This window comes from Rhinolophus ferrumequinum, chromosome 28 (assembly GCF_004115265.2).
Source record: "Rhinolophus ferrumequinum isolate MPI-CBG mRhiFer1 chromosome 28, mRhiFer1_v1.p, whole genome shotgun sequence".
NCBI classification, from domain to species: domain Eukaryota; kingdom Metazoa; phylum Chordata; class Mammalia; order Chiroptera; family Rhinolophidae; genus Rhinolophus; species Rhinolophus ferrumequinum.
Genome location: NC_046311.1, coordinates 5288672 through 5309553, shown reverse-complemented (window position 1 = coordinate 5309553; position 20882 = coordinate 5288672). Strand labels below are relative to the sequence as shown.

The following is a 20882-nucleotide window of genomic DNA, read 5'->3' as shown; positions in this document are numbered from 1 at the left end:
TGGGAACTACCATCGGAGATGCTGCTTCTCCACTTGGGCCCCCAGACCCGCCCGCCCGAGCTCCCGGGAGGACTGGGTCTCCCTCACCTGGAAAAGGCTCCTTGAGGAAGTGGCCGTTGATGGTCTGGTTGGCCGTGCCCAGGGGGTTCCTGGCGATGAGGGTGTAGTTGCCGTTGTTGTAGTGCGTGGGCTTGTTGAAGAGTAGGCAGCCCTCGGCCACCTCGCCCTCCTGGTAGTACTCCACCCGGATAATCCTGGACTCCCGCAGGGGCTGCCCGTTGTGCAGCCAGCGCAGCGTCGGGGGCGGGTTGCCGCGCACCACGAACTCGATGCAGTGCTCCAGGCGCAGCTCGGGCTCCTCCAGGCTCACCACACGCGGCGGGTCTGCCAGGAGAGGCCCGCTGAAGCCCCTGGGCACCCCAGTGCTTCCCCAGCCAGAGGCGGCCCCCACCACGCCGCCAAAGAGGGGAAAAGATGTCTGTCTTCACCAAGCTCCCTGGAGGGGTCCCTCTCAGGTCGGTGGGGGACTTAACAAAAGGCAGAGCTCGGCCCAGTTCGGAGTGTCCTGGAGGCAGAGCTGAGTGGGAGGCACAGCCTCTTCTGAGGGACAGGGGCACATTTCTGAGGTCACTAGTCCAGGACTGACTTGCTCGGTCGGGCCCTATGACAGTCTTTCCGCTCCCGTCCCCTCCCTACCCCCACCCTGGTAGAACAGGCCCATTATGCTGGCGTCCCCTTGGTACACAGCCACCCCCCCAAGTGGCGCCCACTCACAGTGGACGGTGAGCGCCACGCTGGCATTGCTCATGCCCACCACGTTCTCTGCGATGCACGTCAGGCTGAAGCCGTTGTCCTCACTCGTCACGTTCACCAGCGTCAGGTTGATGGCATGTACGTTGGTCCAGTTCAGATTTGTCTGAAACCCCAGAAAAAAGACAACCATCAGCTTCTGCAAGGGGGGGCCCCTACCACCTAACCCCCAAACAGCTTCCGGAATCAAAAGGAAAGGTGAACGGAAGGCGCAGGAGGATTTTCTGGGGAAGGCACACTGACCAAGTGCTGGGCTCTCTCGTTAAGAGTTCAGGTCATCCACACACTTACCCAATGGCGGCACTCTACCCATTTTACAGACAAAGAAACTAAGGTACAGAGAGGTTTCATTGCACGTTTAAGAGCAAGTTGGCTAGAAAATGTTGCAGGGGGCTGGAGCCCAAGTCTACATGTTCCTTCCTGGAGAGACAGGACCACAGACTTTCCCTCTTCTTCTTCCTTCCCACATCTCTTGCTTCTATTCATGATCCAGCTTATTAAGACTAAAAAGTGATGGGTCCCCAGTCTCCCGATGGGGCCAGAGGCTCGGACACCTACCTGGTGGGTGTTGATGGACTGCAGTCCAGAGACGATCCAGTCCACATCGGGCAGGGGTGACCCAGAGCCATTGCAAGTAATGACGGCATTGTCACCCTCCCGTACGGTCAAGTTGACGTGGCTCACACTGATCTCAGGAAGGTCTGGCGGGATGACAGGGCAGGAGAAACACAGGCCAACTCTTACCACCACAGCTTGGTCCCCGGGGCCATGGTGGCACTTCTCGCTCTGCCCAGCACCCCAGTCTCGGGGGCCCTCAAGTCCCAGGAGTGTCACACCACCTCCCCAGCAGATGTCAGAACTCCGAATTTAAGGTTCGGACATGGCACGGAGCGGGGGTGGGGGGTGGGGCAGTTGCTCAGGGACTGCAGTTCTAGCAAGAAGCCCAGGGAATCTTCCACCCTGGGCGCTGGTGCTCCAAAATTTGCCCTGCTTCAGACTCCCATGGGGAGTGTGCTAGAAATTCAGATTTCTGGGACCATCCCCAGACATCCTGATCTCCTAAGTCTGGGGCTGGGCCCAGGAATCTGCATTCTAGAAGCACCTTCATGTGCCTGATACGGGCGGTCCGGAGACCACCCTGTGAGCTACACGCCGTCAGGTCTGGATGACAAGTAACTCCCAGAGAGGAAGGACTCTGGTTTGATAAGAAGGGCCACACTTAAGCCCCTTCTGCGTTCCTGAAACCAACTTCCTCGGGCCTGGCTGACAAAGGGACCCGGATGACCAAGAAGGTGAGAGGCGAGCCGAGCTGCACCCGAGGCAGGGTTCAGGCTGGGCGGGTGGGAAGGGAAGGACGGGCGCTCCGGGCTGGGTGCGTGTGGCGCCGTCTCTGGGGTCTGAGGGCCACTCCTGGCAGGCAGTGGGGCCGGCGGCTCACTCACCGCACTGGCTGATGTTCATACGGAACAGGGGCAGCTGGGAGCCCTCGGCGCTGACGCAGTAGAGGTTCTGGCTGTTCAGCCTGGCCTCCCCCTGCTCCTGCCACAGCTGCATCCAGCGGATGTCACAGCTGCAGTTGAAGAAGTTCTGCTCCAATCTCCTGTGGGCAAGACGACAGGGGAAGGGAGCTCCTGAACCGAAGATGGCCCCGCTCCCTCCCGGGGCTGTGAGGCCAAGGCGCCCCCACCCGTTGCTCAGGGGTTAAGGAGACAAGGGGTTCAGCAAGGTCTCGAAAGAAGTGAAAAAACAAACCAAAACAAAACGAAAAAACACTTGTCAGCCCATGAATGTATTTGGTTGTTAAACTAATAAATTCCTTTGAAAGAAAGACATCCACTCCACCTAACTCACTGGGCAAAGAGACCCTTTGAAACGTGTTCCCTTGGGATGTCCCTCTTCTCAGCACCGCCCAATGACTGCCCATCTCCCTGACAGTCAAAGGCCCACGGTGCCTGTGCCTCCTCCTCCTCCTCTGAACTCTTCCCCTCCCTCACCCCGTGCCCCCTCTTCAGCCACCCTGACCTTGCTGTCCGTCAAGTTCACGAGCAGGACCACCGGCTCCTGCCTCAGGGCCTTTGCACGTGTCCCTTCAGCCTGCAGAGTTCGTACCCACACCATACCTGTCAGATTGGCTCCCTCACCTCACTAAGGAATCAAATGGGCCTCTCTGAGCAAGCCGCCCTAACACGGCCCGATCCCTTGCCTTACTATTTTCTTCTAGTACTTGTCTCTGCCCGGCATCGTGTACAAAATTTATTTGCTTGTTCCCCACCCCACACCAAAAAAAAGCTCCACTGAGGGCAGAGACGTTGCCTATTGAGTTCACTGCTATATCTCCAGTACCTACAACTGCCACATAAATACCTGTTGAATGAATAGGAGCGAGGGAGAGAGCGAGGGAGGGAGAGAGGGAGAGACGGAGGGAGGGAGGGAAGAGTTATTCTCCCGAGGGAGTAGGTGGTTCATTATTTCCAGGATCTGCTCAAAGCCCATCTTGGGATCAGATTTATTCCTTCATAAATTCAACAAAATCTTTAATAAGCACCTATTCCACGTCTGGCTGCGGGCTGAGTGCTGTTGATACAGAGATGAATAAGACAATCCCTGTTCTCCAGGAGCACTTAGCTTGGTGAAGAGGAATGTCTGATGGGAGAAGAGACAGGTTCGAGACCTTTTTTCTCCAGTAATTTTTCTTGTGACTTAGAGTGAGTTACCTCCCCTCCAGATGGGGTTATATCATTAGGGGGACAAGGAAGGGCATTAGCTGAAGTAAAGGGCACCCCATAAATCTGCATGCCTGGATCACGAGGGGGACCATGATTCTTTTTCTGGAGCAGGAAAGACATGAATCTGTCGGTGCCCAGAGACGGGGCACTTGGGGAACTTCCCTGAGACCGGGATATTTCTGACAACTGGTCCATTCCAAAGCAGTGAAGCATGCATCAGAATTAATCAGCTTTCCGGAAAAGTGAGGTCTCGGTGGGAAATCGGTGTTTTCTAGACAACGGGACACCTCAGGTAGAATGTGCGAGCACCTCTGCGTGATATTCTCCTAGTCTAAAAGCACTCGCGACTTCATGCTCTTTCAGAAAACAAGAAGGGACCCAAATTTTATTGAGCATTTGCTTCTCACAAGTAGCCTAGGAGAGGGCCAGTATTGTCCCCACGCGGAAGAGGGAGCCCATCTTATGTTTGGAGGGGTCAGGTCACATGCCAAAGTCCCTTGGCTGGTGTGTGACAAAGCAGGGTTTCAAACCTCAGCCTGTCGGACCCCAAAACCCATGTACTTTATACCCCGTATTAGAAGTGGGGTGGGGAGGTGGGGATGAGGTCCTAGAGGAGGAAAGGGAAGGGTGAGGTCCACAAGCCGTGGAGGTGTCTGCCCTGGGTTAAGGCGAGGTGCCTCTGTGCTGAGAAATGAGAGAGAAAGGTAGACAGGACAAAGTGTGAGAGAAGTGGTAAAAGAAGCAGATAGTAACGTTCGCATCACATTTACCGTGTGCCCAAACCAGGCTGAAGGCCTTACGTGCATCACCCATCTAACCCTGGCAACAAGGAGGAGGCCGGGGCGAGGAGATGTCTGACGGCTTCCTTAGGAAAAGCAGGTCACATCCGCTGCCAGGTGTGTGTGGGGGGCGGGGAGGGGGGTGCGGGAGGGAGGCCTGAGGTGGAGCGGCCGTTTGCAGTCGTGTTTAGCGGCTGCAGAGGCTGCAGGGGGGGACCTGGCAGGCCTGTTGAATTGACACTGGGGGTGCAGATGCTTGAATATATGCAACCTGAACCAGGTCAGCCTGGTCTGCCCAGCTGTTTACTTGACAAGATGTGGTCATTCATTATTAAGCAGCCATAAAAATACAAATTATCCACCTGGGTGGAACACACTAGACGAGCGAGGGGATGGGCTGGGCTGCTTCAAGCCACAGGTGCTTTATTCAGTCCTGCCTCTGGTCTGAGCCCGGCCCTGCTGCATATGCCAACATCTCAGGGGCCCCCGGAAAGGCGGCCAGGGCCAGGGTGTCCTGAGGCTGGCGGGAGGGTTAGGTGAGATTCTATCTAAGGCAGTGCCAGGCACAGCACACCGACAGCTGTTTCTGTTTCCTTTCAGCCTTTTCCTCCAGGGCCTGATCCAATGGAAAAGATGCACCGTTTTAAGGCTAGTCCTTTCCTCCAATCCAGAGTCTTCTGGAAACGGCAGAAGAACCCCCATCCCCCTGGACTCGCCCCGTAGACAGCAGGGCACACACACAGCAGAGAGCATTTGGAGTCTCAGAACACTGGCACCCTGGCCATCCCTGGGCAAATCCACCATCGCTGGCATATCCTGACAAGAGAGACTTCCGACCCCGAGGTGGACCAGGAGCGAGACAGTCAAGCCGCGGGTCTCAACGACGCAGGTCTCATCCTGCGTCAGCTCGGGGCTCTGGCAGAGGAGCCTTCAGCCAGGGCTGCAGGGGCAGTCAAGAAACCTACAGTAAGGCCTTCCCTCTCCATCTATATCGCAGGCGGCCCCAAAATAATACAGCAGCTGCTTCAGGGCGAAGCTTACACACACAGCCCTTGCTCCAAGATGGCCCAGGGCCTGAGCACAGGGCTCTGGGGGCCTCCCGCAGGTTAACTCAGCCCCAGCTGGGCATGTGCACCACACACATTGCTTCACGGCCAAGGCCAGGATTGGGTATATAGAAAACACTGGTTCTCCGCCAGTCATCACTCTGGTTTTCCTCTCCCTTCCACAGAATCGGTGCTGCCAGGGGCAAATCCTAGGGCCAGGCAGTGGAAAATGGGGAAGGGAACCAGGTGTCACAGAGGAAAGCACGCCTAAAGGGCCGAGGGACCACCACAGGCTTCCCGGAGATGTCAACACTCTGATGGGAGAAAAAGTACACAAAATATCTGAGTTGAGCCAGCCGTGTCACCTGGGGCAAATACAGAGGATTGAATAGTGTCCCCCCAAAAATATGTACCAGTCCTCGTCCCTAGTACCTGTGAATTTGACCTAATTTGGAATTAGGGTCTTTGCAGATATAACCATGTTAAGCGTCTTGGATCAGCCAGGGTCGGGGGGGGGGACCCTAAATCCGGTGACTGGTGTCCTTATAAGAGAAAGGAGGGAGAGCCCAAAGACACAGAGACAGGAAAGAGCCATGTGAACATGGAGGCAGGTGCTGCCACAAGGGAGAGAGACACCAGGAGCCATGAGGCTGGAAAAGGCAAGGAGGGGTGGCTCCCTGGAGCCGCTTAGGGGAGCGTGGCCCTGCTGACACCTTGATTTCGGACTTCTGGCCTCTAGAACAGGAAGGGAATCCGTTTCTGTTGTTTTAGGTCACCGCATTGGTGGTCATATGTGAAGACAGCCCTAAGAAGCTACCACAGCAAGTAATGGAATTCTCCAAGGCTCTGTGTGAACTTCTGTAAAATGGGGGTGATCGTTCTCGAGCTTCCTGCTTCGCGAAGTTATTATGAGGATTAGTGATGTGTTAACGTGCTCTGTGAAATTAAAAGGGGCTATAACGAGGCCAGAGATTATTATTATAATTACACTATTATTAACATGATTGTTTAGTGACTTCCCAGAGAGCCGTGGGAAGTGGTCACGGCCTGGATTGGGAGAAGGAAAGTGCCAGGATCAGCTCAAACCCCTTCCCGATACTGAGTTAATATTTCACCAAGTCGATTCAATCTGCAAATTATACCAGAAGTAATTATCACTTTGCTTTAAGAAAATGAAATATTTCAATCTATTTTAATCATGTCTGCTCCGTGCGTGCGGGGTGTTAAGAAAAGCCTAATGGTCCTTGGGGTATTTCTGGAGGGTTTCTGTGCTGTGAGTTTATATCCTCTGGTACCTCGTGCCTTTGCCTAAATTATGTCATGGGATTCCGAAGCCAAGCTCCCTCCTTCCTAGTTCATTCTTGGTCTCTGAGACCATCTCTGATTCTTGCTCGGACTTGCGGACAGGCAGTGTTCTCTGTGAGGGCAGACACCATCTTGCCACAACAAGAGACTTCTGAGAGCACTGTGCGACGCCAACTCAAACTTCCTCAAATCCGTGCCGCTGACATAGTGCTGACTACTCCACAGAGGTGGTGGGCCAGCTGCTCGGCCAAGCCCACAGCCTTCCTCTCACAAACGTAAGTGAGAAAGGAGCAAAGGAAGCCTCGGGCACGTGGCAAGCGTCCAGACATGCTCCCGTGATTGGGCTTTTTTCCCCTTTGATTCCACGCAGGGGAACCGCCATCTTGAGAGTGGCTTCTGGAAGGAGATGGTGGACATGCGGGGCGTGTGGCTGGGCTGTATGAGGAAAGAGCAGGTCTGGATGGCGGTCATAATCACAACATTCACTCCTAGAGTCCTCATATACTGTCATGTGATGTCGGACCAGTTGTTGAACTTGGCCGAGCCTCAAATTCCTCATTTGTAAAACTGGTTATAGCCCTGGTGGGGTTGGTCCAAGGATGAGACAGGACCTCGTACATAGTAGGGATTCCACACATGCTCTGCCTTCTCCATCTCTACCCCTGGAAAAGTCGCAGCTACCCAGCCCTTGCGATGCGGCGTCCCAGCACTCAGTTCTTACATCAAGGACCTTCCGTCAGGGGAGAGGCCGGTTGGGGTAGGCAGAGATCCTCAGTGATGAAATAAAAAGTGCTGAGAAATCGCTGAATGCCCTCGTTTGCCCCTCTGTTCCTGCAGAAGGTCGCTCGAGACTCACTCTTCGAGCCGCCGGAGCACACACAGCCCTCTCCCTCTGGCCTCTCCTCTAGGGCCAAATTCCTCTTCCTGGAAAGCCCCGGCCCAGCCCCACCCCCCAGCCCGCAGGCTCCACTGGGCAGACCCTGGCAGTCTCCATGGCTCATGGCAGATGGCGCCATGCGGACTAATCAGGAAGTCGGACACGAAAACACTGCCCCCTTTTCCATTTGCCAGGAACTGAGATTGTTTGGATTTTAATCACAGCCACAGTGAAGAGCCAACACACGGTCCCTCCAGCCAAAAGATAAATTTTCCACTCTCGCCATTCGATTCTTTCTCAAAAAAAAATAGACCCCTACCAGGGTGATTGCTCCTTAGAGGGGGCTTCTTTATCTTCCAATACAATTTTTTTTTCTTATTTAACAATATGACAGGAACAAAATACTCTGTGGACGTGGTGGCTCAGACACCGACTTACCCTGGAGGGAACGTCTTCATTCCTCCATAAGTCACATCTAGCTCACCGGTTATTGATCCCCGGCAAAGATGAATGCAGAATCCCATGATGCTCTGAGAGAAATCTGACATTTTCTTTAAATATATATCCACGGAACAACTGTTTCTAAAACTCCACGAAAACAGATCTAAGGGCAGCGCACCACTGACTTTGCATCCAATGATATTTTTTTTTTTTTTAGAAGGCACACTGAACGTTTTCGCAATAATTCAGCCAACTGCAGGCCCCAGATGTCCCCTGGGGAGACGCCATCCCTGGCCTCCCAGAGGTACAGGGGCAGGCGTTCTGGGAGAACTAGATGCAAGACTCCCAAAAAAAAGAGAGCCCCAATTAGCTCCCTATGACAGGGCCCCTGATCGCTCCTAGGGCAACGAAGGGAAGGACTGCAATTAAGCACTTTTTGAAAATTATCTTAGAACAGGCCCTTGAATTGGAAACAGACCGAAAAAGTCGGGACACAGCTGAGCACAGTGGTCAAGACATTGAGTCCATATACTGTGACCTTCAACGAGATACTTAACCTTGCTAAGTACCTCTCAGTGTCCCCGAGATGTGAGGTGACAGCACTACTTCTGACCTATAGGATACAAGCCCTCAAGTGGAACAGTCTGACAGTTAGATGTCTGTGACACAGTCCAGTTTCTCCGTGTTTTATAAACCAATAAGTATATATTTACCTTCTCCCACACTCGGGTAGGAGCTTCGGTTGGTACACACCCAAATCGCAGCCACATGTGACTAAACAACTCTGATCCCCGTGCCTGCTGTGCCCGTACCAGGGGAGTAGCCTGGGGGAGGGCAAAAGCCTAAGGAAGGAAAGCGGCCGACCGCGGTATTGCCCTCAAGTCGCCAACACCGTCAGTGGGAGTCTCTGTACTTCCCATCCCTGGAACGGCCTGTGTAAGAGTCACAGGGGCACTGAGGTCCACGGGGATCGGTAGGGTATACAAGGCCATCATGGGTGATGGGCGATGGGGACCTGCGTGTAAATATTCCCCTCCCTGACCTGTGGGTCAGAAAAGGGAAGGCTCTGACTCAGCTGGGCGCTCGGATCTTACCAGGTGGAAGGAGAACAAGCTGAAAGGCCAACAGTGTGGGCAGGGATCCAAGGCCATTGTCTCTCGGTAAAGATAGTAAAGCAATCTGCACTCAGTGAATTCGGATCTGAGTCACCAAGTAAAAGGGGACACGTGAGCAGTATCTCTGGAACCCTGACTCCCTAACTTCATCCACGCCTCAATTCCTTTTCAGTTTATTCCTTGACTTATTTCCTCCACATAATATGTTGTCCTGGGTGCCCAGAGATGATCCCAGTGACTCACACACCAACATGAGTTAATGTTTTCCAGCAACTAATTTTCACTCGTCCATCCAACGTGTGTTTGTGCAAAATGGCTGGGGGGTAAGGGTGCCCTGACCGGCCTCGGAATGCAGCCACAGGTGGATCGAATAAACACCTGGCCTTATAAGGCCCCTCTGGTATGCTCACGCTCAAGCCAAATATGCTGACCGATCACAAGAGGTGGACAACACACGCGATCTGAAGTCGAGGCCTGGGTTCAAGTCCTGGCTCTGCCAGTCCCCAGCAATGTGACCTTGGCTGTGTCCCACGTGCCTTTCTGGGGGCTCAGAACCCTCACCTTCAAGGGTAGAGACACGTTTTATATGGGAGGTATAATAATACCTACCCCCCAGGACGCTTGTGATGATAAATCTAAGGTCATGCAAATGAAAGCATGTCTGACAATCTATAAAACTATCTATTATAAATGTTATTTATCGTACTTTGATAAATGCACTTTACTATTATAAGCATCGATACTATTATTATTAATCACCTACAGATCACAAAACCAGGTCCTGCTCAGAGGTGACAGCGCTGTCTCCTGAACCGTAATGTGCCCAGAAAAAGCATCAGAAATCGAGTGACTGGGTGGCTCGCTGTCACTGAACATGGTACACCTCATGTCATCCAACCCAAGGAGCCCCTTCTGGGTACACCCAGCTTCCGGTGGCTCCCCTGCTCGATACGTCTCCCCACCCAACCTCGACCACCACCCCACTAACTTGGATGGTCTTCCAAACCAAACTTACAATTCCCGGAGACTCAGCGTCTGGAAGAGCTGCCATGAGAGAGTGGTGAGCCGGTTACTCGACAGGTTTCTGCAAGATTGACAAATAAAGGGGACATTAAAGGATGGATCTGGCGTAGGTAATGCTCTCGGCTGTAAGCTCGGCCATTTCATGGGAGCTGGGCTTTGTTACTGTTGTTCTCCTCTGTTCTGTTCTGCTGCCCATACATTTCCCAGTAGTCAGGACCACTGATCAGGTTCGGAGAGGATTCTGGGGACTCTGAATGGGCAAAATTTTACAAATCAAGAAAACAGCAACAACAACAGAAAAAACACCAATAAAATGTTCCTGGTCATTCTCCCATATCCTCCCAACCACAATAAAAGGTCAGGGAACCTTTCTGAAGCCACCTTCCCCCTGGAGGACAGAGAGTGCTCGGGGTACACAAGTCAACAAGCTTTCTCTTTTATTATTATTGAGGGGCAGTTGGCCTACAAAAAGCTGCACATTTAATGTATACATCTTGAGGAGTCTGAAGAGAAGTATACATCCACGAAACCATCGCCATAAACAACGCCGTAAACTGAACCATCATCACCTCTACGAGTTTCCTCCCTCTCTGTCTTGTATGATATTTTTAACATAAGACATACCCTCTTCACAAATGGTTAAGTATCCAGTACAGTGTTGTTAGCTATGCCCGTGCTGTACTATAGATCACTAAGACTGACTCAGCTCACGTAACAAACTATGTCCCCTTTTACCAACAAGCATCCGTTACATTCACACAACTCGGACAAGCTCTGCACCACGGCAGCTACAATTCCTTTCGCCCATCCTCCCCCAGCCGCGGTGCCCATCAGCCATCAAGACCTCAGCCTTTTGTTCACACTTCTTTTCTCCTCCTAATGGCTGTTTAATTCTTCTCATCAGGATGTACAGGGGAAAGGAGGTGCCATTAGTCTTCCAAATAAAAGAAGAAACATACCCACAGTTATTATTTGGCCAGGCTGAACAAACGACTTCGGATGTCATCACAGCTTTTCACGGCAGCACTTAGGCACCGCGAGAACTGAAGTGGCACCCCAGGAACAATGTACTCGTCTAGTGATGACTGAGGGTGGCAAGGATTCCACTTCGGTAAGTATCTATCCACACGCACACGCATGCGTGTATTTGTGTCTACTAGACAAATAGGTAATCAATGCAAACACAGACTCTTGCTTATACACACACCCATAGGCTTCCAGGTGCATCTGCGTTTAGATGATTTCTACAGTAAATATTTGTATACAGCCAAATACAGGCTTCACCGAGGAATGAGTGGGTGGACAACGGATAAGGTCCCTCTGGAATTTACGTTCAAGTTACAAATGAATAAGAAAGAGAATTGCAGTTGTGAAGGTATAAATGAAGTGACGCAAGCAAGTGACGGGGGAGAGGCAGATGGCTACTCAGAGCAGGTGCTGAGCGCAGGGCCCTCGGAGACGGTCACTTGGGAGCTGAGATGAGAAGGGGGGGGGGTGAGCTAAGTGCCGAGGGAGGCGTGTGCAGGCGGTGGCAGCAGCAAGTGCCAAGGCCTGAGAGGGACCAGGGGGCCAGAAACGAGCCAAAGAAGTGGAGGGAACGTGGTCTGGGATAAGCAGGAGAGGGGACAGGCCACACCCACCTTGCTGGTCACGATAAGGAGTTGGGGTTTTATTTTAAGGAGCAACGGGAAGGCACTGGATGGTGTTCAGGAGGCAAGCGGTACAATGCAATGGTCATTTGTAGGAGTAAAAGGACAACACTGGAAGCTGGCAGACCAGTTAGGGGGCTGCTGCAATATTCCAGGCAGAACGAGAGATGATTAAGTGGCAGAGTCAAGCTAGGTGATGGGTGTAGAGCCGCCAGAACTCCCTACGGGATTGGATCTGGGGGAGGAGAGACAGAGCCCGGAGTGAGCGGTGATGTCAGCTAGTAAGATGAGGAAGGCTGCCACGGGTCACATTTGGGGGTGTAGTGGGGATCACCAGCCTGCCCTTGCAAATACTGTTCGAGATGCCTGCTGGAGATCCAAAGAGGGAGAGCAGCCCGTTGGACACGTGGGTCTGGCTCCTAAGGGAAGCCCAGGCTGGGTGCACGGTAGTGTCACAGCTCATCACGGGGCCAGATATCCAAATACAAGGTCAGCCTAAGGGACACGGCTTCCCTTTCTCATTGGAGGCGCCCCATCTTTGGTGACAGCCCGTGAATGGGATGGAGAGGTAGCCTCCATTCTGAGGGTACAGGTACCAGTGGAGAAGGGAAGGGGACCACAGGCAGGTGTCCCCAAGTTTCCGGCTCCATTCTGTCCCCTGCACGCAGCACTCCCTCCTTTCGGAGTCCTTCAGGCCACACGCCCCTCTCTAGTTCAGCCCCCCCCATTCCCGCACTTCTGCCCACTGCTGCTGTGAGCGACAGCACCCAGCGCTGCTGTGACAGCCCAGGCTCCCACTAAAAGCCCAGGACCCTGAGCTCCCAAACCCTAACAATGGTCCATCTTATTCCTGCAAGCTTCCCCCGCCACTGATAAGGAGAAAGGGGCAATGAAAGTAGACTTGCGTGATGACCCCAGGCAGGACAGCCCTGGGGACAGCCCCCTGCAGGGGCCCCTCCTACTTGGCACCCCCACCGGGTCGCTGACCTTCTACTAAGTGTTGAACCTGGTGCTTGGAGCCTGGGGTCAAAGGCAACAGCGTTTCAGACGCTGTGAGTCTCCGTTGCCATCAGGCTTCAGGTGTTCCAGTAAATGGGAGGGGTTCACCCGGGTGTCTTCCGTTTTGTTTTGCTGTTCCTGGCTTACTGTCGCCCCACAGCAGCCCCCAGGACAGCAAAAGTCAGCCAAGGCCCAGCCGTCCCGGCTGCCCAGGACACTTTAGCGCCTCCCTGTCCCCAAGCTCCGGTTCGACGGCTGTACCACTGAGCAGCAACGTCCTGGGAGGAACCCCGAGTCACTGAGGACTGGAGAACAGAACCAGCTGGCAGGAAGGAGCTGGGACAGACAGTCGGGGTGAAGTGGGAACCCTGGCTCGTCTCCGGGGAGGGGTCCAGGAGTTCCTGGGGGTCCCGAGGCAGGGAGCAGGCTGCCAGCAATGTCCTTTCACAAAGGTCATGTTTTGCTACATTAGGCAGAAATGTCAAGAGAAAATTGGATTCTGAAAGAAAGAAAATAACAGGCATTCCGGGCAAATAAAGAATAAGAAATAGCATTATCTTACAAGTTAGAGAAGGGAGGGAGGGGGCTGGGCCACCTGGTGAGGGAGAGGCGGGCTCCTGCTCTCCCGGGGTGTCTCGGCTTCAGCTCCTCCCCACCCCACCACACCCGGAGGAGAAAGGACTCCCTGGATTCCTCCAGTTGTTTGGCCAGGTGGAACAGCCACCGTGGCACTCACGGGCTGTGGCATGGTACCTACCCTCGCCCCCCACCTGCCCTGCCGTGCACAGATCGCATCTCCTCCTGTTGGGGTGAAAGACTACCCTTACTCCTTCTACAGTCAGGTGCTTTCCTTCTCACACCTTCCTGGCTCCCTGCTCGACCACCACAATCAACAGCTGCTGTTCACCAAGGGCTTACCAAGCACTTTTGCTCTTATGACCTCATTTAATATTTACAGCGACCACGCAGATGAGCACACGGACTCAGAGGCTGCTGGCCAAAGCTGAACGGCTCCAAGTGGCCTTCACGCAAAAACGCAGGCAACAGGCGACACCCCCAGACACATAGCAACCCACACACAGACAAGTAAACCCCCAGGTGCACATGCACACACAACCCCGCGTGTGTGCCCAGAGAAAGGGACACTGCTGCACAAGTCCCAGGAGGAGGGCAGTGTGCACAACCCGCAGCTGTACACAGCGCCCGGCCACAGACACACACACGCAGGGCAGGCAGGGCCCGCCTCTGCCCATTCTGCCCTCACAGGTGTTCATGGTGCAGGACCAATGGGGAAGCTGAGGCACGGGGCTCCAACAGACTGGCCACCCACAGAACTCTCCTCCCAGCTGGCACCTCACCTATATTCCCCTGTCATCGGCTATGGATGGGCTGGTTACCCTGCTCATCGGACAAGAGTCTAATTAAGAAGCATCCTCCCGCTGGGTCCGCAGCAGCCTCTTCCCGGCTCCTCCCCCTCCCGAACAGATCCATTACCAGCCGCCTCTGACTTTCGCTTGGGTCAGTGGCCAGTCTCCAAGCCACCTGACCACCGGAATTAATTGGCTAAGCAAGATTTTACGAGGTGATGCATCAAACGCTCTCCCAAAATCAAGCTCCGTGACACTGCCCCTGCATCCTTCATCTGAGGCTACCAAACAAAGCCATTAATCCTGTCCTGCTCTGGCTCTCACAGCCCAGACTCCGCGACCCAGAGTGACGATCGATGACGATGCAGCCACCAGGGAAAGCAGAGCCACACACCCAGGTGGCCAAACTTTGACCCTGCTCCCACTCCCGCTCCTGGGGGGCTCACCCCACCGCTGCATCTCCTCAGCCCCTCCCACCTCGGTTCTATAAGCTGACTGTGTTCCCCCAAAATTCATACACTGAAGCAATAACCCCCAGTACCTCAGAGTATGACTGTATTTGGAGACCGGGCCTTACAGAGGTTAAGTGAGGTCACTGGGGCGAGCCCGAATCCTATAGGACTGGTCTTCTTGTAAGAAGAGATTAGGACTGAAGACTCACAGGAGGGAGGCCATGTGAAGACATGGGGAAGAGAAGACAACCGTTTACAAGCCCATGAGAGAGGCCTCAGGAGAAACCAACCCTGCCGACAGCTCAGTCTTGGACTTGTGGCCTCCAGAACTGCAAGGAAATACATTTCTGTTGTTGAAGCCCCCGTCCTCTGATTTTTTTGTTACAGCAGCTCAAGCAAACTAATGCACCTGTTCTCAGCTCCTCACTTGCCACACAGCCAACCTGGCTGCGCAACTGTGACCCCTGAGAGCCTCTGTCACGGTTCTGTCACCCCCTCTCTCATCTAAGCCCCCGGGGCATACATCAGCCTAATTCCTGCAACAGATGGTCCGAAGAGAAGACAGAGAAGCAGAGGTCCGTTCAGCTTGCATCCCCAAGGGCAATGCCACGCTCACTGACTTCTAGAGAATTCTCTCTGCTGCTCAGAAGAGGCACCTGTGTGTTCTGGACACAGCGTGTGCTCAGAGCATCGGCCGCAGCTGACCAGAAGGCAACAGGGTGCGTGCCTCCCGGCCTGGCCTCCCGGGGCTGCAGCTTGCTGGCTGCAGTCATCAGGATGTAAATCTTACTTCCTTCCTCCAGGAAGGCCGCCTTTTCAAAGGTGCGATTCTTCTTTCTTTGAGAGCCAACACCCCGCAGCTACCTGCTGGCCCCTCTTCCAATTTTCCCACAGAAGAAGTATCTCCTTGGTCTTCTTGGAGACGGCCAGCGCTCTCCCCCGTCCCCACCCCCATCACACCGCACCAGGATTCTTTTGAAACGGCTAAAGAACCTGGAGGAAAAGTCAACAAAGGAGAATTCTCTGAGGAAGCCCCAACCCGACAGAGTTTGCTGAAAAGGAACAAACCCTGGGAGGAGGGTGAGGCTGACGGAAAAGTCCCCGTTTCCCCAAAAGCAATCCAGGCAGCGTACACCTCACTGGTCTTGACCTTGTCACTTTGTGCATGGTCAGCCCTAGCCCAGAGCTGGCTGCAGCCCACCACGGGGGCAGTCAAGGCAGCTGCCCTCAACCTCCTCGGGTTGAATGGGTGGGAAGGAAGGAAGCACGGCGCCAGCTCAGGACCCAGGCCTGCTGCCAGCCACCCAGGACGCCTCACGGGGCAACTCCTCACAATCCAGCGCCCAGAACAAGGGAGCAGGTGCTGCGGCCAACGTTCTTCTCGAGGCCGAGAAATGTTTTTCTACGTCACTGATATATTTGCTTTCCCCTCAATTAAATGGCTCTAGAAGGGGGTTGGGGTTAAAACCATCGAAGCCATTTTTATTCAGCTAAATTACACTGGATGGCTCATTTAATGAACTTTAATGAAGCCAAAATGCTTTCTCTAATCAAATCTCAACTGACGTGACTGGTGCCTCGACCGTCCGTCAGGAGACGGGAGGCAGCTTTCCTACAAGGCGCTGTGCTGGGCGAAACCAGGGTTTCTCAGAGTCGAGATTTGCAGAATGTTAAGGGGTATCACAAGGGGGTAAAAGAAATTCATGTAGCTTGAAAAGTGTTGTACTAACCCAAGTCAAACAGGCTTACACTGCAGAACTTCTCAGAGCCTTTACTAAAAGAAGGACCTGGCTGACTGAGTCTCTCAAACTTATGGGACCACACAGAACCTGCTCCATGGCGAGCCCAGCAAAAATGTCACCCCACGTGACATACTTAGAGAAATGACGGTGGTGATAAGAAACGTAGGTTTGCTCTTTGTCAGTGGCTCCTGGTTCACGGCTCCCAAAAGCCTTGGCATCTCCTGAGTAACGAGAACAGAAGCCTCTTTTATTATATTTGGTCTCTTGTTCTCAGTTCCTAAAATCTTTCGGGAAAGCCCCTAAAGATGGGGCCTAGTTTCCAGAAGAACCAGCCATGAGTAGAGAGGATTGGCACTTTTAGTCTTACCCGGATCCGATTTCCAGGAAGGAGGGAGGGGCTGGAGGTTGAAGTAGTCGCCAACGGCCAATGATTTCACCATTCATACTACGCCATGAAGCCTCCATAGCAACCCAAAAGGAGGGGGTTTGGAGAGCTTCCAGGTGCCACTGTACTGGGCCCCCACCTCCATGGGGACAGAAGCTCCTTTGTTCTGGACCTCCCTTCATGTATCTGGCTATTGATATCCTTTAATCTCCTTTGTAATAAAACAGTAATCTAGTGAGTAGAAGGGTTCCTGAGTACTCGGAGCCGCGCTAGCAAATTAATCAAACCCAAGGAGAGGGTATGGGAACCTCTGATTCAGCCAACTGGTCGGAAGCTCAGGAAACCACCTGGGCTTGCAATGGGCCTCCGAAGTGGAGGGCAGTCTTGTGGGAGGGAGCCCTGAACCCATGAAATCGGAGGCTATCTCTGGGTAGACAGTGTGAGAATTGAGCTGAATTGTAGACATGGAGCTGGTATCTGAGAATTGTTTGGTGAGGAAGAGCAAAAACCAACACATTGAACTGCGTGCAGAATCATTAGTGGTCCAGGTCAGAGATCCACAGGCTACGGCCTGCGGGCCAGCAACGTGGTTTTGTAAACAGAGTTTTACGGGAACACAGCACATGTGTTCATTTACCTGCTGTCTATATCCACACCCGAGGGCGGAACGACGGTCCACATCCTAGGCCCCGGGACCGGTGAATAAGTCCACTTCCTTGGCAAAACGGACTTTGCACATGTACTTCAAAGAATGGACCCTGACATGTGAAATTTATCCTTGATTACCTCCTGGCCCCACGGAATCACAAAGGTCCTTATATGCGGAAGAGGGAGGCAGAGAGAAAGTCAGCGAGCGATGTGACCATGGAAGAAAGGACAGAGGTATACAATGTGCTGGTCCTGAAGATGGAAGGAGTGAGGGAGGCCTCTAGAAACTGGAAAGGCAGGGAAACACTCTCCCCGAGAGCCTGCAGAGGGAACACAGCCCCGGAGCCCAGACAGACCTGTATCAGACTTCCAACTTACAGAAGTGGAAGACAAATTTGTGCTTTTAAGCCACACAGTTTATGGTAATTTCTCACAGTAGCAGCAGAAAACTGAGAGAGGTCACTTTTGTATGACAGCAGCAGAGTTCAGTAGTTGCAACAAAGATCAAATGGTCCCCAAGGCCTAAAATATTTCATATGTGTCTCTGTCTAGAAAAAAATGTGCCAGTCCCTGGTCTAGCCCACCGCTTGCCAATAGAAATATATGCGAGCCACATATGCTGTTTAAAATAGTCTCGTAGTCACATTTTAAAAAGTGGAATGAGAGAGGTGCAATTAGTTGAATATATTTTACTTAACCCAATATATCCAAAATCTCATCAATTCAACACACACACAAAAAAACACAACGACAACAAAAACTGAGGTATTCATATTCTTTTGTGTTTTGGAACTGTGTCTCTACAAGCATGTATATTTTACGCTCACAGCGCTACTCAGTTTGGACTGGCCACATTTCAAGTGCTCACCAGCCCTGGGTGGCCAAGGCTGCCATACTGGACAGAGCAGCCCTGCGCCATCTGTAGAAGCAGGCACTGACCGAGCCGCCAGTGCAGAGGGGCAGGGAGCAGCGTCAGTACAAGATCCCCAGAGTAAAGCCAGCTGTCCTTTCCTGCCATGCCAATCTGCCTCAGAATCCAGCAGTCGCATAGCTTGCGTGGAAAGGAATCACTCCACGTGTCCCCCAGGACGCGGCAACCCCACTGAGGAGCTGCCAGTGTCCTCACAGGCTGGACAAGCTCTGAGTGCCCGTCTGACCTCGGCCACTGCCATGCTCTGTGACCTTGGGTAAGTTCCTTTACCTCTCTGTGCCTCAGTTTGCTCCTATGTAAACTGGGGATAGTAACAGGGCATACTCCTTTGAGCTGCTGCGAGGATTAAATGGGGTATGGCAAGTGGGGTACAGAAAGCTGTTGGCACGGTGCCTGTCACTTGAGGAACACAATTCTATCACTGCTCATGCATGGCGTCTCTCTAGTCCTTTATCTGCCCATCTCCAGTCACCACTGAAGCTGCAACAGGCCCAAGCCCATTAAAAAAAAATCACCAGAGGCCCAGGCAATATGGCTTGAATGCAAGTATCAAGAAAATCTCAGTTCCACAAAATAGCACAGAAACCCAATTGGAGGAGACAACAGGTCGCATCTGGGCCCCTGGAGAAGCGCTGCTGTCCTCGGCCCTGCCATCCCAGCCCCGCCCTCCCGTGCCAGGGCAGAGCCTGCCGGCCCCAGCCACAGGCCCAGGGAAGGTGCAGCCCTCCCCTGAGGCGTGGGGGTCAGAGGTCTGCTCAGGTGTCACCCTGTATCTGGGTGTGCACCACAGCAAGGCCCCGAAAAGGCCTTTGTTCCTTCACGCCGTCTGCTTCACACTGGACCACGAGTGTTCCTGAGACCATTCTGGGGGTTTCTGCTCCTGGGATTTTCTTTTCAGGTAAATGAACCAAAAGCTAACTGCCTGAGAGCACCAAGCACGAGCGTGCTCTGCAGCCCCAGGCGGGCTCGGCCCGGCCGACCCTAGGTATTCCCACCCGTGGCCCCCTCAGGGGCTGAGCAGGCCAGTCCTGGCCCGGGGAGCCCAGTGCCCCCAAGACAGGCTCCCAGACGTGAACAATTACATGGTGACAGAGCCACGGCATCACACTCATTTCTACTCAAGAGCTGCTATGACAAGAGAAAAACAAAGACACAGCGGGCAAATCAAGAAACTGCAATTACTGACTGAAAGCAAAGCAGGAGTGACTGAGGGAGGAGGAACCCACAGAGGGGGCCTTGGCTGCAGGCCACACGGCCTAGCCGGTGACACCACTGCCCAGAGCACTGCGGGGACGGGGGCAAGTGGTTTGAGAGTGGGGCGGGCAGGCAGGAGCGCCCCACTGCTCTTCTCAATGCAGAAAGCATATTCCTGCTAATTACCTTTTGGGAGGCAGGCACCTGTCCTCGTTCCGAGAGCCACTCCTGGGACTCCAGCAAAATCTACGAGTCTCTGAAGAGCAACAAAATTGTGAGTGGAAAGCTTTGGGCCCTTTTATAAAGAAATCTGATTAGGCCAACACTGTATTTAACCCCTCCTTCGAAATGAGTGGTTGGAGGGAGCGCAGGCCCAGTGTGGGAAAGCACCTGAGGAGTCTCTCCAACTCTGAGTGTCCAGGTCTCCAACCTGGAAGCTTGTGAAAAGCAGTTCGCCAGGCTCCACCTCCCAAAGCTCCTGATTCAGGGGGTCTGGCCTAGAATTTGCATTTCTAAGCGATTCCCAGGGGACCGTGAAATTGCTGGTTGGAGGCCACCCTTCCAGAACCACCGATGTAGTGAAATTTTGTTTTCCCGATGAGATTACATCGGTTCCTATCAAATCCTTTCGTCCGGAAAGACTGGACGATCATACATATATGAGAGCATAAACCGTCATGTGTCCACGTGTGAAGACAGACGCTGTCAGGAGCCGAGGAATTCCAGCAAGGGTTGTTGGGAACAAATGCCCTTCTTAGTCGCCAGAAAGGAGACTTAGCGATCGCCGTCTGAAACTTGGTGGAGGACTGCCAGCTGGGAGGCGCCACCCGGCAGTCTGAAGAAGGGCTGTCACAGCACTAGCGATGGACTCAAACGCGCCAGTTGGAGCCCTGCTGCCCGAAGCGTGTCCTGCACTTGCAGGAGGAGTCTGGTGGCTCCAAGTGCAGGCCCAGGGTTCACCACCTGGAGGCTGTTTTCAGGGAACCCCGGGAGGGTCCCACCAGGGAGGAGGACTTCTGGAACTCCACGTCTGGGAAGCCCGGAGGATAAAGGGGATCTAGGAACCAGAGGAAGAGAGAGGGCGGCGAGAGGGCCAGGCTGCCGTGGGGACATGGAGCAGCTCCCAGAAAGGGAGCAGAGAAGAGACGAGGGCGCCAAGGCCGGAGCATCCACAGAATGCGTGGGATGGAAGGTGGCGCTCAGGAGCCGGGCGAGCAGAGGACTTGCTCAGCGATGGCTGGGAGGGTGACACTGGGCAGGGAGAGGGAGGAGACCTGAGCCCGAGCCACACTCAGGGAGAAACCATCAGCCCTGGCTTATCAGGGAGGCCCACACGCCTGGCTGCACAAGGAGGGTCCCCTGGAGGCCAGCGGATGAGCCAAGACGCAGAGAC

The 20882-nt window shown here is 53.6% G+C and overlaps 1 protein-coding gene across 8 annotated transcripts in view; it reads right to left on the bottom strand.

Moving 5' to 3' along the window:
* Positions 1-20882, bottom strand: part of NTRK3 (neurotrophic receptor tyrosine kinase 3) — a 317709-nt gene that overhangs the window by 214935 nt on the left and 81892 nt on the right. For all 8 annotated transcript variants that reach the window (XM_033100325.1, XM_033100331.1, XM_033100324.1 and 5 more), the window contains 5 exons: positions 10115-10183; positions 2253-2410; positions 1369-1511; positions 775-916; positions 88-384 (listed from right to left, as the gene is read on the bottom strand). In XM_033100325.1, coding sequence (XP_032956216.1) covers positions 88-384; positions 775-916; positions 1369-1511; positions 2253-2410; positions 10115-10183 — 809 coding nt within the window. The remainder of the gene's footprint in view (positions 1-87; positions 385-774; positions 917-1368; positions 1512-2252; positions 2411-10114; positions 10184-20882) is intronic.